The following is a 15,919-nucleotide window of genomic DNA, read 5'->3' on the forward strand; positions in this document are numbered from 1 at the left end:
CCTCACCCGGCCTCGACCTCGGTCTCGACCTTGGTCTCGACCTCGGCCTCACTTTACTCAACTTCGGCCTCACCCGGCCTCGACCTCGGTCTCGGCCTCGGCCTCGACCTCGGTCTCGGCCTCGGCCTCACTTTACTCAACTTCGGCCTCACCCGGCCTCGACCTCGGTCTCGACCTCGGCCTCGATCTCGACCTCGGCCTCGGCCTCGACCTCGACCTCGGCCTCACTTTACTCATCTTCGGCCTCACCCGGCCTCGACCTCGGTCTCGGCCTCGTTCTCACCTTACTCAACTTCGGCCTCACCCGACCTCGACCTCGGACCTAATCTTGGCCTCAACCTCGGTCTCGACCTCGACCTCGGTCTAAGCCTCGGCCTCGACCTCGATCTCGGCCTCGGCCTCACTTTACTCAACGGCATCACTCGACCTCGGCCTCGGCCTCACCCGGCCTCGGCCTCGGCCTCACCTTACTCGGCTTCGTCCTCTTGGTCTCGGCCTTGACCTCGATCTCGGCCTCGTCCTCACTTTACTTAACTTCGGCCTCACTCGGCCTCGACCTCGATCTCAACTTCGGCCTCACTTGGCCTCGACTGGCTCTTGGCCTCGATCTCGGCCTCAACCTCGGTCTCGACCTCGCCTCACCCTGATCTCAGCCTCGGTCTCGGTCTCACCTTACTCGGTCTCGGCCTCGGCCTCGACCTCGGCCTCACCTTTACCTCGACCTCGGCCTCACCTTCAACCTCGACCTCGGCCTCGACCTCGACCTCGGTCTCGACCTCGGCCTCACTACTAAACCTCGGCCTCAACTCGGTCTCGACCTCGGCCTCGACCTCGATCTCGGCCTCAGCCTCACTTTACTCAACTTCGGCCTCACCCGGCCTCAACCTCGGCCTCGGCCTCGGTCTCGACCTCGGCCTCACCTCAACTCGGCCTCGGCCTCGGCCTCGATCTCAACTCGGCCTCGACCTCGGCCTCGACCTCGATCTCGGCCTCGGCCTCGGCCTCGGCCTCGGCCTCGGTCTCGGCCTCGACCTCGGTCTCTACCTCGGCCTCACTTTACTCAACTTGGCCTCACCCGACCTCGACCTCGGTCTCGGTCTCCTCACCTTACTCGGTCTCGGCCTCGACCTCACTTTACTCAACTTCGGCCTCATCCGGCCTCGACCTCGATCTCGTACTTGGCCTCGGCCTTGTCCTCGGCCTCGACCCGGCCTCACTTTACTTCGGCTTCAACCTCGGCCCCACCCACTCGGCCTCGACCTCACCCGGCCTCGACCTCGGTCTCGGCCTCAGCCTCACTTTACTCAACTTCGGCCTCACTCGGCCTCGACCTCGGCCTCGACCTCGGCCTCGACCTCGACCTCGGTCTCGGCCTCGACCTCGGTCTCGGCCTCGACCTCGGCCTCGGCCTCACATCACTCGGCCTCAACGTCGGCCTCACCCTTGGCCTCGACCTCGGTCTCGGACCTCGATCTCGTCCTCACCCGGCCTCGACCTCGGTCTCGACCTCGACCTCACCTTACTCAACTTCGGCCTCACCCGGCCTCGACCTCGGTCTCGGCCTCGGCCTCGACCTCGGTCTCGCCTTCTTGGCCTCGACCTCAGATCTCGACCTCGCCTCTCGACCTCGACCTCGACCCCGTCTCGGCCTCGGCCTCACCTCGGCCTCACTTTACTCAACTTCAGCCTCAGCCTCGGCCTCGACCTCCTCGGTCTCGACCTCGGCCTCACCTTACTTAGCTTCGGCCTTACCTCGGCCTCACTTTACTCGACCTCGGACCTCGACCTCGGCCTCGACCTCAATCTCGATCTCGATCTCGACCTCGACCTCGGTCTCGGCCTCGGCCTCACTTTACTTAACTTCGGCCTCTCCGGCCTCGACCTCGTCCTCACCTCCTGACCTCGGCCTCACTCAACTTCAGCCTCACTCGGTCTCGACCTCGGCCTCGACCTCGGCCTCGACCCCGATCTCTCGGCCTCGGCCTCGACCCTCGATCTCGGTCTCGACCTCGGCCTCACCTTGGCCTCGACCTCGACCTCATCTCGGCCTCGGCCTCACCCTCGGTCTCGGCCTCGGCCTCACTTTACTAAACTTCGGCCTCACCCGCCTCGACCTCGGTCTCGGCCTCGGCCTCACCTTACTCAACTTCAGCTTCACCCGGCCTCGACCTCGGTCTCGACCTCGACCACACTTTATTCAACTTCGGCTTCATCCGGTCTCTGTTGGTGCAATCTTTGCCCCAAGTGCATTGAGTTTCAATGTTTGGCTAAACCATATTTAAAGTTAGGCAATACTTGTGATCTAACATGTGTGATGCAAGTTTACAGGAAAGTCCAAGCATGGTCTTGTCAAGGAAAGTCCAAGTGGAAAGTCTTGGCAAGGAAAGTCCAAGCGTAGTCTTGGCAAAGGAAAGTCCAAGTGGGAAGTCTTGGCAAAGGAAAGTCCAAGTTGGTCTTGGCAAGGAAAAGTCCAAGTGGGTAGTCTTGGCAAGGAAAAGTCCAAGTGGATAGTCTTGGCAAGGACTTGACATGACGAAGCTGATGGAAGCATCTCAAGCTAGTGCGAGGATGATGGAGCATCCAGGGAAGGCACGAGGCTATGAAAGGTGTTTGAAGGCCGAGGTCTAGGTCAAGAGAAGCTGAAATGAGATTTTTCAGCTTCACCAGTTGATTGGCCCTGCCAGCAGTCGACTGATCATAAATCAGACGCACACAGAAAAATCAGTCGAGCCAGAGGAAGACAGGAGTCGACTGGGCAGTCGACTGGTGTATGGTGAGTCGACTGATGTTAGTCGACTGGTCTTGGATCAGTCGACTGCTATTTGAACGTTGGCGAAAATTGGCAAGCATTTAATGCGCTTTAATGCGAGATTTTGTTGTCGATTGAAGGCATCAATCGACTGGCCCTACCAGCAGTCGACTGATGTTGAAGAATTATAAAAGAAGCCTGATAAGCTAGAATTTTATAGCATTTCATTGATTCATTTTGGGTTTCATTGTAAACAATTAAATGTTGATTTAGCCTTACGACAGGCTGGCCTCTGAGCTCCGCGCTCTCCAATAGTGCCTTACGACAGGCTGGAACCCCGAGCTCCGTGCTCGATGATTTAGCATTATGACAGGCTGGCTTCTGAGCTCCGCGCTCTCCAACAGTGCCTTACGACAGGCTGGAACTTCGAGCTCCATGCTCGATGATTTAGCCTTACGACAGGCTGGCCTCTGAGCTTCGCGCTCTCCAACAGTGCCTTACGACAGGCCGGAACTCCGAGCTCCATGCTCGATGATTTAGCCTTACGATAGGCTGGCTTCTGAGCTCCGCGCTCTCCAACAGTGTCTTACGACAGGCCGAAACTCCGAGCTCGATGATTTAGCCTTACGACAGGCTGGACCTCCGAGCTCCGTGCTCGATGACACAGCCTTACGACAGGCAAAGGCGCAGACCTCCGTGGCCCTCTCAGCACGGTCGCTGATGGCTCAGCCTTTCAACACTCAGAACTCTATGGCCCTCTCAGCATGGTCGCTGATAGCTTGCAGCCTTCGGCACACAAAGCTCAACAGCGTCTTTCAATACCAGCAACTCTATCAGCTCAGTTAGCTCTTTCAGCTCAACAGCTCTTTCAGCTTAGCAGCTCTTTCAGCTAAGCAGTCTCTATCGACTCAGTAGCTCTATTAGCTCAGCAGCTCTAGTAGCTCAACAACTCTTTCAAATCCAGATCAGCTCTATTAGCTCTTTTTAGCTTAGCAGCTCTCTCAGCTAAGCGATTCTGTCAGCTCAACAGCTCTGTTAGCTCAGCAGCTCAGTCAGCTCTTTCAGCTTAGCAGCTCTTTCAGCTAAGCAGTTCTGTCAGTTCCGCAGCTCTGCAGCTCAATCAGCTTCTGGCAGTTCAACAGCTCTGCTAGCTCAACAGCTCAATCAGCTCGGCAGCTCAGCTAACTCAGCAACTCTATCAGCTCAGCAGCTCTGTTAGCTCAGCAGCCCTATTAGCTTAGCAGCTCAGTCAGCTCTGTCAGTTCAGCAACTCTGTTAGCTCGAGCTCAGTTTCACGCAGACTCGATAGCTCGGCCTCGGCCTCACTCGACTTGGCCTCACTTCGGCCTCAGCCTCGGCCTCGACCTCACTCGGCCTCGCCTCACTTTACTCATCGGCTCTCGGCCTCAACCTCGGCCTCGGCCTCGACCTCGGTCTCGGCCTCGGCCTCACCTTACTTAGCTTCGGCCTTATTCGGCCTTGACCTCGCTCGGCCTCGACCTCACTCGGCCGCTCACTTTACTCGGTTTTGACCTCGACCTCGGCCTTGACCTCAATCTCGGTCTTCGGCGATCTCGACCTCGACCTCGGTCCCGGCCTCGGCCTCACTTTACTTAACTTCGGCCTCATCCGGCCTACACCTCGGTCTCGGCCTCGGCCTCGGCCTCACCTTATTCAACTTCGGCCTCACCCGGCCTCGACCTCGGCCTCGGCCTCGACCTCGGTCTCGGCCTCGACCTCAGCTTCGGCCTCGACCTCGGTCTAGGTCTCGACCTCACCTTACTTAGCTTCGGCCTTATTCGGCCCTGACCTCGCTCGGCTTCGACCTCATTCGGCCGCTCACTTTACTCGATTTTGACCTCGACCTCGGTCTCGACCTCAATCTCGATCTCGATCTCGACCTCGACCTCGGTCCCAGCCTCGAACTCACTTTCTTGACTTCGACCTCATCCGGCCTCGACCTCGGTCTCGGCCTCGGCCTCACCTTACTCAACTTCAGTCTCACTCGGTCTCGACCTCGGCCTCGATCCCGATCTCGGCCTCGGCCTCACTTTATTCAACTTCGGCCTCACCCGACCTCGACCTCGGTCTCGGCCTCGGCCTCACTTTACTAAACTTCAGCTTCATCCCCGACCGCGGCCTCGGTCTCACCTCACTCAACTTCAGCCTCACTTGGCCTCGACTCGATCTCGACCTCGGCCGCACTTTATTCAACTTTGGCCTCACCCGGTTTCGGCCTCGGCCGCACTTTATTCAACTTCGGCCTCACCCGGTCTCGACCTCGACCGCACTTTATTCAACTTTGGCCTTACTTGGCCTCAACCTCGGTCTCGACCTCGACCTCAGTCTCGACCTCGACCCCGATCTCGGCCTTACTTTATTCAACTTCGGCCTCATCCGACCTCGACCTCGGTCTCGGCCTCGGCCTCACTTTACTAAACTTCAGCCTCATCCGGCCCCGACCTCGGTCTCGGCCTCGGCCTCACCTCACTCAACTTCAGCCTCACTTGGCCTCGATCTCGGTCTCGACCTCGGTCGCACTTTATTCAACTTCGGCCTCACCCGGGTCTCGACCTAGGCCGCACTTTATTCAACTTCGGTCTCGACCTCGGCCTCGACCTCGATCTCGATCTCAACCTTGGCCTCACTTTACTCAACTCAGCCTCACCAGCCTCGATCTCGGTCTCGGCCTCGACCTCGATCTCGGCCTCGGCCTCACTCAACTTTGGCTTACTCAACTTCGACCTCACCCGGTCTCGACCTCGGTCGCCTCAGCCGCACTTTATTCAACTTCGGCCTCACTCGGTCTCGACCTCGGCCTCGACCTCGGTCTCGATCTCGACCTCGGCCTCGACCTCGGTCTCGATCTCGACCTCGGCCGCACTTTATCTCGATCTCCTCCTCAACCTCGGTCTCGATCTCAACCTTGGCCTCACCTCGGTCTCGGCCTCAGCCTCACCTCACTTTGGCTTCGACTCAGTTCGGCTTCACTCCGCCTCACCTCGGCTTCGACTTACTCAGCCTCAGCTTCACTTGCCCTCGGCCTCACCTTACTCAGCTTCGGCCTTACTCGGCCTTTCTTGGCCTCGGTCTCGCTCGACCACTCTGTCACTCAGCAGCCCGGCAACTCTGCCACTCTGTCAACTCACCCCCTCATCCAAATCTTTCAACCACTCATCCCGGCCATATCGCCTCGGCCACCTCAAGTTCGACACCTCAGTCTCAACAGCTTCAGCACCAATAAGGTAAGCGAGACGATTAGATCATTATACATAGTCCAGTCAGTTGGACTACGCCTCCTTCGACTAGACTTGGAGGGGAGACTTCTGATCCGGCTAGTTATCACCCATCCAAAAGGATAAGGATGACGACCAAGTCCCCAAAAATTGACCAAATCCTGCACATTAATGCACAAGACCGTTAGATGAAGATCAACAAATCTGAACCATTAGATATTTGAAAACCCTCAAAGATTATCCTTACCACATTAATAGCGTATCAATAGCCAATCACATGTGCCGATCTCCATAGATGATGCTCCACCTGATACTATATAAACCCCGCAGGTATGAAGACAAAGGGGCTCCCCCTCTCTCTCTATTTCTCTCATTTTAAACACGCATATTATTCTTTTCCTCTGTCTCTGTTCTAACTTGAGCGTCGGAGTAATAGTGCAATTCTAATCAACGAAAAGATTTCACAACTTAGATGCAACGGTAGTTGTTTTCCAACCCGAATACTATAGCGCCATTCTAACCCTCTTCTTTAGTGCTTTTCATTGCTTTGTCCCCTCATCTCCCGATGTTGATTTTGAAAATTCAATAGTGATTCTCTTCGAAGAACGTACATACTTAAAAAAAATAGATTGAATTACACATCTTTTAGTTAAGAATTTCAGAATGCGCCCTTAAAAAAAATCGTCTTATTTGAGTTTGACTGGTTGGTTAATTAATTTATTTTAAAACATTAAGGCCCAGCTTACTTGGAGGTGCGGAAAGGAAAACTAAGGAAAGTTTTCCTTTTGCATGCATGCATCCATTGTTTACTTTTATAAAGTTTTAGGAAGGAAAGGAAATCTAATCCATCCGCGGATTGTTTTTCCTCCAAAATTAATCACCCCAAAATCGGACGGAAAGGAAGGACGGAAACAAAAAAAGACCGGATTCTCCTCGCGCTGGCTATTCACGGTCTCTTCCGCGCAGCCCACCCCTCGCCCTCTCCTCCCACTCCGGCGCCGTCGCCGGCCCCCACCCTCCCCCCGCCCACTCCGGCGCCAGCACCCATGGCCCCGGCGCCGACCCCCACATCCCCGGCTCCAGTCCCAGCTCCAACGACGCCCGAAGCCCCCTCCCTCTCCCCTCCCTCCCCACCCCCACCAGCGATTGCCCCGATCCGATCGATCTGCGGATCCTGCGGCGGAGGCGCAGCCGCAGTGGCAAGGGGGGCGGTCGAGGACGAAGATGCTCTGCACCTGCGAGTGGACATGCCAGGGCTTGGAAAGGAGCATGTGAGGGTGTGGAGTGAGCAGAACACCCTGGTGATCCAGGGCGGCGGAGAAAGAAAAGGTAGGGGAGGAGGAGACCGTTGGGCGGAGGTACAGCAGCCGCATCGTTCTGTCGCCGGAGTCTTTTAAGATGGATCAGATCAAGGCGGAGGCGGAGGGCGATCGGGGGCGGGGCGACGCGAAGCTGAGGAGGAAGAAGAAGATGGGTATTTTGGATAATATAGATTTTTTAATTTTCTTTCCTTACACAAGATAAACAAAGGATGATTTTTATTTACCTTCTTTTCTCCTCCCCTAAGAATTTATTTTTTTTAAGAATTTTTTTCTTTTTCTTCATCCCTGGTATGAAATAAACATAGCATAACCGAAAGCGAGCAAAAGCGTAAAGCGTTCCACCAACCGCTGCGTCTGATCTTCGTTCTCTTTCCAATTACGTAACCACAAATAAATCCGGTCTCCGTACAGATTCCTTGGCGGTTCAAGCACTGCACTGCACTGCACTGCGCTGCAGGGGGCTTGGGACAAGGCTTGGATTTGGGCCGGGTCCAATACTTTACCAGTAGCGCAGGCCCGTCATTTGAACCCATAACCGACACAGCCCATGCAGCCTCGTCTTCCTCATCACCATGGTCGATCGGTTGAGTTCGGAGTGAGGCGAGCGTGCAAGCGAGCATTGATCGCACAAGGGGAGGGGGCACACCAAGTGGAGCCTGCTCGGGCCGCTGTCGCTCCTTTTCTTCGCCTCCATCGATCCTGAGCCTTCCGCATCGGTTGGACTCTCCTTTCTGTCGATCACTCGCTTTAGGTGTTCTGCTTTTTCGCTTTTTGGATCTTCTCTGATCATAGTTGTTATGTTCTTAAAAAATGGAAAGAAACCCTACTTCTCGTCTTGCTGGCTTGTCTCCTAATCTTTGTGCTTAATTTTGGAATTAATCGCTGCTTGCAATTTACCTTGTTGAAGGTATTTATTTGCATGTTTCCTTGTTCTTTCCCTACTTCTTGTAAGCTTGGGGTTGCTCGATAGGACGAAGGAGTGTTAATTGCTTCCTTCACCGTTTCAGAATGATCGGGAGTCTGGTCAACAGAAGTCTTGCGTGAGTAATTAGCACTGGGTGCTTGTAAAAATTTCACATTTCTGCTGATGAACAAATTCGAGGGACGATGGCACATTTTGACTGCCCGCTATTAATTTTTGTTGACAGGTTGATTCTTGGTTATGCATACCCCGCTTACGAATGCTTCAAGATCGTAGAGTTAAACAAGCCGGACATTGAGCAGCTTCTTTTTTGGTGCCAGTACTGGTGTGTTCATGTTGCTTGTTATGTGAGGGGTGATCAGGTGCTGGTTTATTTAGTCATTTCTAAGTTCTCAAGCTAAATAAGAAATTTATGATCTATTTGTAGGATTTTAGTTGCTGTTCTGACTGTTCTTGAAAGAGTGGGGGACAATTTCATTTCATGGTATGATCGTTTATAACCCCTTTTCTTACACTAACTTCTCAGTCTTGTGGTTCTATATGATGAATCTCGTCTCCCATTTTTGAAGGATACCTATGTATGGTGAAGCAAAGTTGGCATTCTTTGTGTATCTTTGGTGTCCTAGAACAAAGGTATATCCCACAACTGCTACTTTGCATGTTTTATTTAGCGGACAATTTGGAGGTGAATAAAATTTTAATTATGAACAGGGGACAACATATATTTATGAAACCTTCTTTCAACCATACATGTCAAAGCATGAGAAAGAGATAGATCAAAACTTACTTGAGCTGAGAACAAGGGCTGGGGATTTTGCCATCCTTTACTTTCAGAAGGTTGCAAACTATGGCCAGACAAGGTTTTTTGAGATCCTACAGTATGCAGCATCACAATCAGCCTCACAGCCATCAAAGGCTCGTCCTGTTGAGGTACTAATTAATCAATCTAGATAATTTTTTTCTTTTCCTTCCTGATTTCTATTCTGTCTCAAGTGTAATGCAAACCTCATTAGAGATAGCATTTCAATTTCTTTAAAGAACTAGTTTGTCTTTATTGCATACAGTTTCCTGTAGTAACTAGTGCAAATAGTTGATCTTATAATGTTAGGATGTTCATATTTTCATTTGCTAGTGAATATTTTGATAAAACGGAGACAAGTATAGTCACGTCGATAGTGCTATTAATGAATAATTGTACCCTTTACCAGTATAATTGTAAGGAACCATTATTATTGGATAGTGTTGCACTTTTTGTATACTTGTTTCACTCATATGATGTCAATGTACCCCCTTGGGAGTGGTTTATATGTAGAAGAAAAATAGACAATATAATGCAGTCGAAAATTTAATTTTATTAAAAGTTGTCTAAGTCATTAATTTTTTTAATTTGTTGGAATTTTTAAAAGAGTTGGTCAAGTTTTTTTTTAGAATAATTAGGGTTTTATTGAAAGTTATCTAAGTCATTAATTTTTATAATTAGGAACTTTTAAAAAAATTAATAAGTTTTTTTTTAAAAAAAAGTAGTAGGTTTTTATTTGGATAGTTAGGATTTTATTTAAAAAGTCTGTTATTTTATAAAGAATAGATCGTGTTATCAAACTATAAAAAGGGTTAAGATCTCATATAATAGAAAAGCTTAGAGTTAATACAATTTATAATTTTTTTTTCTTCGGGTGAGAATTGATAACTTTTCTCTGGGTGAGGATCGTATCTTTATCCTTACCTGCATTAAATTGGTATCAGAGCCAAATTCTTAATTCGATATTTAACACCTTCCCATCCCTTTTTACCATTATTATTTCTCTCCACCATTACTTTTCTTTCCCCCACTACCGTCATCCCCCACTATTCCCTCTAAGCACAATCATTTATTCCTTTTTTTAATCATTGAGTGGTGTTTTGCTTCATCCTCTCCATCATCACTTTTATTTTCTTCTCTCATCATCTTCCACCACCCTTTACACATTTATTGTTATCTCCACCTTTTACTGTTTTATTCCACCACCAATATTAATTCCTTATTCTTATTCAATCTTGAGTTCTAACCAGATCCCTGTACCTATTATCATCTTCACACATCATCATCATGCATCATCGCCTTTCAATCATCATCGCTTTCATCATCTTTATTTTCTCATGACAACCACCTATAAAATAGGAGATCACAAGTAGAGGAGATAGCTTTCCCGTGAACTTCAAAGTGCAAATTCTTCAACAAGAAGACTCACATCAATTAGGTAAAGATTGTTCCTTCTTTGAAAATTATTATTGTTTAATTGAGTAGGTTAGTTACTTCTTGTGCATTCTCATTATTCCAGCCTATTTTATTATCATTTTGTTACCTATATATCTTGACGTTATTTCTTGATTGTTTTATTTCTACTTGTTTCATCATTGTTCATTGAATTTCCTACTTATTGTCTTAAACTACTGTGCATCTCAAGTTTAGAATACTTATTAGTTGTCAAACCTCCACATCATCATGATAAAAAACCCCACTATCAAAGAGGTACATACTGGATTACTTTTGGAAGATGAGCTTAAAACCCATCGATTGAATGGAGGACCTAGAACGGTTTAAAGTTCATACTGCTGACAAATTAGTAAAGGACACGAGTCCCGAGCCTGCAAATCACATATCACACATAGCTCAACAATCACCCATGTATCATCCACGTTGGAACCATCAATTGGTCATTGACAGAAGAGACCATTTTCAGGGCACTTTAACCCAACCTAAGTTTAGACCTACACCAAAATTTAAAATTAGACTAGAAAAAGATATTACCCACTGAATCAAACTAAATGTCCCTAATTTCGATGGTTGGCTAAACCCAAATGCATTTCTCGATTGGATTGCCGAGGCTGAGGATTACTTTGACTGGCATAGGTTTGACAAAGGAATATGTGCAGTGTACTCAAGATCAATACATCGCAAATGAGGAAGAACAAATCTCACATTGGGTAGAGATAAAATGAATTACATATATAAAATAGGTTCCACCGTACTTTAGAAAATAATAGTACAATATGCGAATCAATATAAAGTAATCAAACATAAGCGTAGATGAATATCTAGACAAATTTAAAAACTTATGAATACGTTGTAAATCCCAAATTAGACCCAAGTGAAACCCATATTCACTTCATCAAAGGATTGAGACCTAAGATTCAAAGACAACTAAAATTATTTGCCCGATTGAAGAGACTTGCCAAAAGGTTAAAGAGATTGAGCACTTTTTGAAACCCCCTTTACATGCACGACAAATACAGAAGTGATTACGAAAACACAACAGTAAAACATAGCCTAAACCTAATCCGCTCACCAAAGCGACCCAACCTTTGAAACAATCCCGCCATTTTCTCATACAATGCACATTTGAAAAGAAATAAGAGATGGTACCATTAGTGACCCGCAACATTAAATTAGGCCTTATGAAACTTGAGAACATAACTTGCATAAAGTTACCTTACAAACTCCCATATATGCGTATGACCAACAACACCAAAGATCTGATCCTAAGGTCTCAATTGTCTAATACCACTTATTGAATTCGCTCGCAACAACTCGATAAACCAATCTACCGATCATAATACATTCCAAATCTACGTTGAAAGCTTCCCTTACCTATTATTTCTCATTTATCTCAATCAGTAGAGAGTTTTACTAAGCGCAATAGATAGACCCGTGTTGATGTTAGGAGAAATGTTGCATCGAGTAATGATGTTTATAAATTTCAAGATAATACACATTGTAGATTTAAGGAACATATTGTAGGGGATTATATACTTATCCCCATTCACCTCAAGTACTTCCTTAAAAACTCTTCAAAAAAGACCCCTCTTTTGATCCCTTTCAAATTATGAGAAAACTTAGTATTAATGCATATGTTGTTAATTTGTTTGCTTATTCAAATATTAATTCAATTTTCAATGTTGAGAACTTACTACATATCGGGGAACATTTAAACCTTTCTCACTATTTGTTGAATTGCATATAAGTCACATACTGTTAGTGTTGACTCCTACATTCTCATCAATGACACAACATTCTCATCCTACTAGCCCGAGTTATCGAAGAAATTATTCCATGCACTTGAAAAAGACAATCCAAGAAGAAAAGTCAACAACTCACTAAGAGCCAAGTTCTCCTCAATGGAGGAGAATACTTCACAACTGCTCTACCTTCCTATTTGAAGGAGTCAAGTTCGCTTTGGTTAAAGAGAATAATATAGTCAAGAATTTTATTTTATTAAAAGTTATCAAGTCGTTAATTTTTATAATTTGTTGAATTTTTTTGAAAGAGTCAATCAAGTTTTATTAGGAAAATTAAGGTTTTATTAAAATTTATCCAAGTCATTAATTTTTATAATTAGTTGAAAATTTTAAAAAAGTTATTAGTTTTTTTAGAAACATTTTTATTAGGTTAATTAAGGTTTTATTTAAAAAATTTATTATTTTATAAAGAATAAGTCATATTATCAAATTATAAGAAGTGGTCAGGAACCCACATAATAGAAAGTTTGGAGTTAATAAAATTTGTAATTTCTTTTCTCTAAGTGAGAATCAACAATTTTCCTCTACATGAGGATCATGTTTTTATCCTTCCATTGTACTGCATCACAACATGTAACAAGTTTAGGAGAGGGCCAGTTCTATGTGAAAATGAAATTTGAGGAACACTCATGCAAAAGATAGCAAAGGCAATATAAGAGTTGAATAACTTTAACTAGATACAAACATCTTTAGGAGATGAACAATTAACTAGGAATTTTCATGTAATTTCTTCTGCCAATGGTCAAATCAAATCTAGCTCCACCATAATTGCCTAAAGTGCATTCAATCCTCTAAAACTTTACAACAATTTAGTTTGTGCATATAACATGTAAATTTAGTTAAAGTGCACTTGCTTTTGGACTTTTCGATAAGCTAACATATTATATATAAAAGGGCAGCCCGATGAACGAAGTTTTTGCCAATGCTGAATCTTGAGGAAGGGTTGGACCACATTGGGTTTATTGAATGCAATTTTATCTTGCATTGTAAGAGGTTGTTTTCATGACTAGAACTGATGACCACAGGGTTACATGGCAACAATTTTACCATGGCTCCAAAACTCCCCTTACTGACATATTATATATAATTAGGCAAAAATAAAAAAGGGCGCCTTTTTTTATTGGAATCCTCAAAAGGCATTCCTTTTTCATTTATTATCAAAACAATGTTTCATATTGCCGTAAGCCCATTTTTATTCTTGAAAATACCTTTGTTTTTAGTATGTTATAGTTGTAACAGTTACGATTTCATAATTGCTACAAGTACACAATTGTAGTAGCTAGTATCTTGTAATTACTACAACTACACAATTATAGTAGCTAGTATAATGTAGCTACTACAACTACACAATTGTAGCAACTACATCTTATAATTGTTACAATTGTGTAGTAGCTACGATCCCATAATTGCTTCAACATAATGTTGACCAATGTTGACTAGAGATGAAGTGTCTATGTTGTAGAAGTTATGATTCATAGCTGCTACAACACAATGATAATCAGTGTTGATTAGAGATGAAGTGTCCATATTGTAATAGTACTAAATTGTAGTTGCTACAATACAGTTTTACTAATTTTTATTAGAATTGAAGTGTCTATGTTGTAATAGCTATGATTTATAGCTACTATAATATTGCCGAATAAGAGTTTTTAGGAACAAAAATGAGTTCAGACAGGATGGAGCATTGTTTTGATGATAAATGAAAAAAGGACGCCCTTTTGATGATTCTAATAGAAAGGGACCTTTTGATTTTTGCCCTATATAATTCACTTGTCTTGCCCCTCTGCTTGCTTGGCATTGGCATGAAGCCTAATTGTAGTTAGACCTCACTCTACTTCAATAAGGCTTTATCATCTCCACTCATAAAGGAGTGGGCGAGCAAAACCTTGCCAGAGCTTCCACCTTTCTTCATGCTACAATTTCATTTCTTCTTTTGATTCCTCTGTTTAGATGGCTTTGTATATATTTTGCAGGTCTTTGCATTGTTTTCTCCCTGTGAATTAGACCAAACCATTTGACCCTATACGGATTGCTGATCTTTTCTGTTGAAATATTTTAAGTTAGTGGTGAAATGCTTTAAACAGTCTGCCAGATTTTTCAAAGTTTGGGCCATAAATAGTGAAACTTGGAAGTATGATTAATCTCATTCAGTCCTATGGTTTTGCACTTATTTGTCATTGTAGTTTGTCACTTTATGCCCTCTTTATTATCTCTAAATGAACACAACTCAAAAAACTTTTAGCAGGCTTATTTTAATCCCACACTTCTGAAATCATATAGACGTTCAGGTTATTTTGTTCTTAATAGCGCTATAGTAGTCAGGATCTCAATTTCATTTCCGCTATACTTTTGCTGGTACATAAATCAATGAAAATCATATAGAAACAGCCTGAACTGGTATTCAACCAACTAGAAGAGATATTGACTCCATGAGCATCATTAAAGTCAATTGGCTAATCGCTTATTTTGAAAAGTTCGAATTGTTAGGAAAAAGATGGTTCTATACTTTATATTCTTAAGCCACATGTGAGTGGACGAATTGAACTAGCACAAGTCCAACACTCTTAGTAGGGGACATATTATTGACGCTAAAGCAGAATTGAACACGAGTCTATGCTTTGGCACCATGTTAAAGTTAAATGGCTGACAACCTATCTTAAAGCTTAAGTTGTTAGGAAAGTGATTGGATTATAATCTGTATAATTAACAACCATAAGTTTTGACAATTGAAAATGTGAGGCTATTACCCTAGGAATGAAGGATTCAAAATTGAATTCCCAAAAGATTCCAATTCATGCATGATGAATGACATACTTAAGTTCATCATCTATCCTTCTTTACCCATGTCAAACACTTGACATCTGTTATCACTACTCTGAATTGAATGCAGAAACCGCCATTACTCCCGGATTATAAACAGTTGTTGGATGATCATACTTTAGTCCAATTAATATAGGTTATACCTTCAATGTATCGTTGTATGATTGATCTCTTTGAGTGTACTAGCTCTATTAAATGATTGGAAAGGTAAATTTAATTTAATTTGTGCATATAAAACAAAAAGAGAAGGATGGGCCATGAATCCCAGTTTTCTTCTCTTTAGATTCAGAAAATCAGCATGCAAACGGAGTTATCATAGTGAACAGTATGCTTGAGTGGGTTTAGAGTTCTTGGAGGTCAGCAAGGTATTCTCTGATCAAATCATGGTCACTTCTTTTAACCATACTTTTTCGCTGCAATGGACGCCTTCTATATTGATCCTTTTGTCGCCCTCTCCATTGTATCACCTTTTACATCCCTTTTTTAGTTGGATTTGCCCATGCTTCTCATATTCAACGTTGCTTCTCTTGTGAACCCTACCTGAAACCCTGCATTATCTTGCATACTTTAGGTGGCTTGGAGGTTTTCTTGACTAGGTCATTAACCAAAACTGCTTAGGTCAAAGAGCTATAATAGTCTTCTATTTTCACAACTACATCCATCCAATAGGCGTGAGTTTGTATCCTTATGTCTGAACATGCATCCTTATTCTCTAATCACCTATATGTCCTACTGAGGTCGTGTCATCAATCCTGATATCCACCTGTGTCTTTCAGCTGTTTGGAGATGGGGCTTTGCCACTTGTTCAAGTAAC

General features: G+C 45.1%; 1 protein-coding gene across 1 annotated transcript; it reads left to right on the forward strand.

Moving 5' to 3' along the window:
* Positions 1–8,048: 8,048 nt before the first annotated feature.
* LOC141830431 (HVA22-like protein i) lies at positions 8,049–9,159 on the forward strand (the record flags this gene model as incomplete). The annotated part of the gene is given in 6 exon segments (XM_074717859.1): positions 8,049–8,058; positions 8,215–8,347; positions 8,456–8,554; positions 8,657–8,713; positions 8,799–8,862; positions 8,941–9,159. Coding segments are annotated over 5 exon segments (471 nt in total), but the record flags the coding sequence as incomplete, so codon positions are not given.
* Between the last annotated feature and the right edge of the window lie 6,760 nt (positions 9,160–15,919).

This window comes from Curcuma longa, chromosome 6 (assembly GCF_044706935.1).
Source record: "Curcuma longa cultivar G26 ecotype Majalengka, Jawa Barat chromosome 6, ITB_CL_G26_1.1, whole genome shotgun sequence".
Classification (NCBI taxonomy): Eukaryota; Viridiplantae; Streptophyta; class Magnoliopsida; order Zingiberales; family Zingiberaceae; genus Curcuma; species Curcuma longa.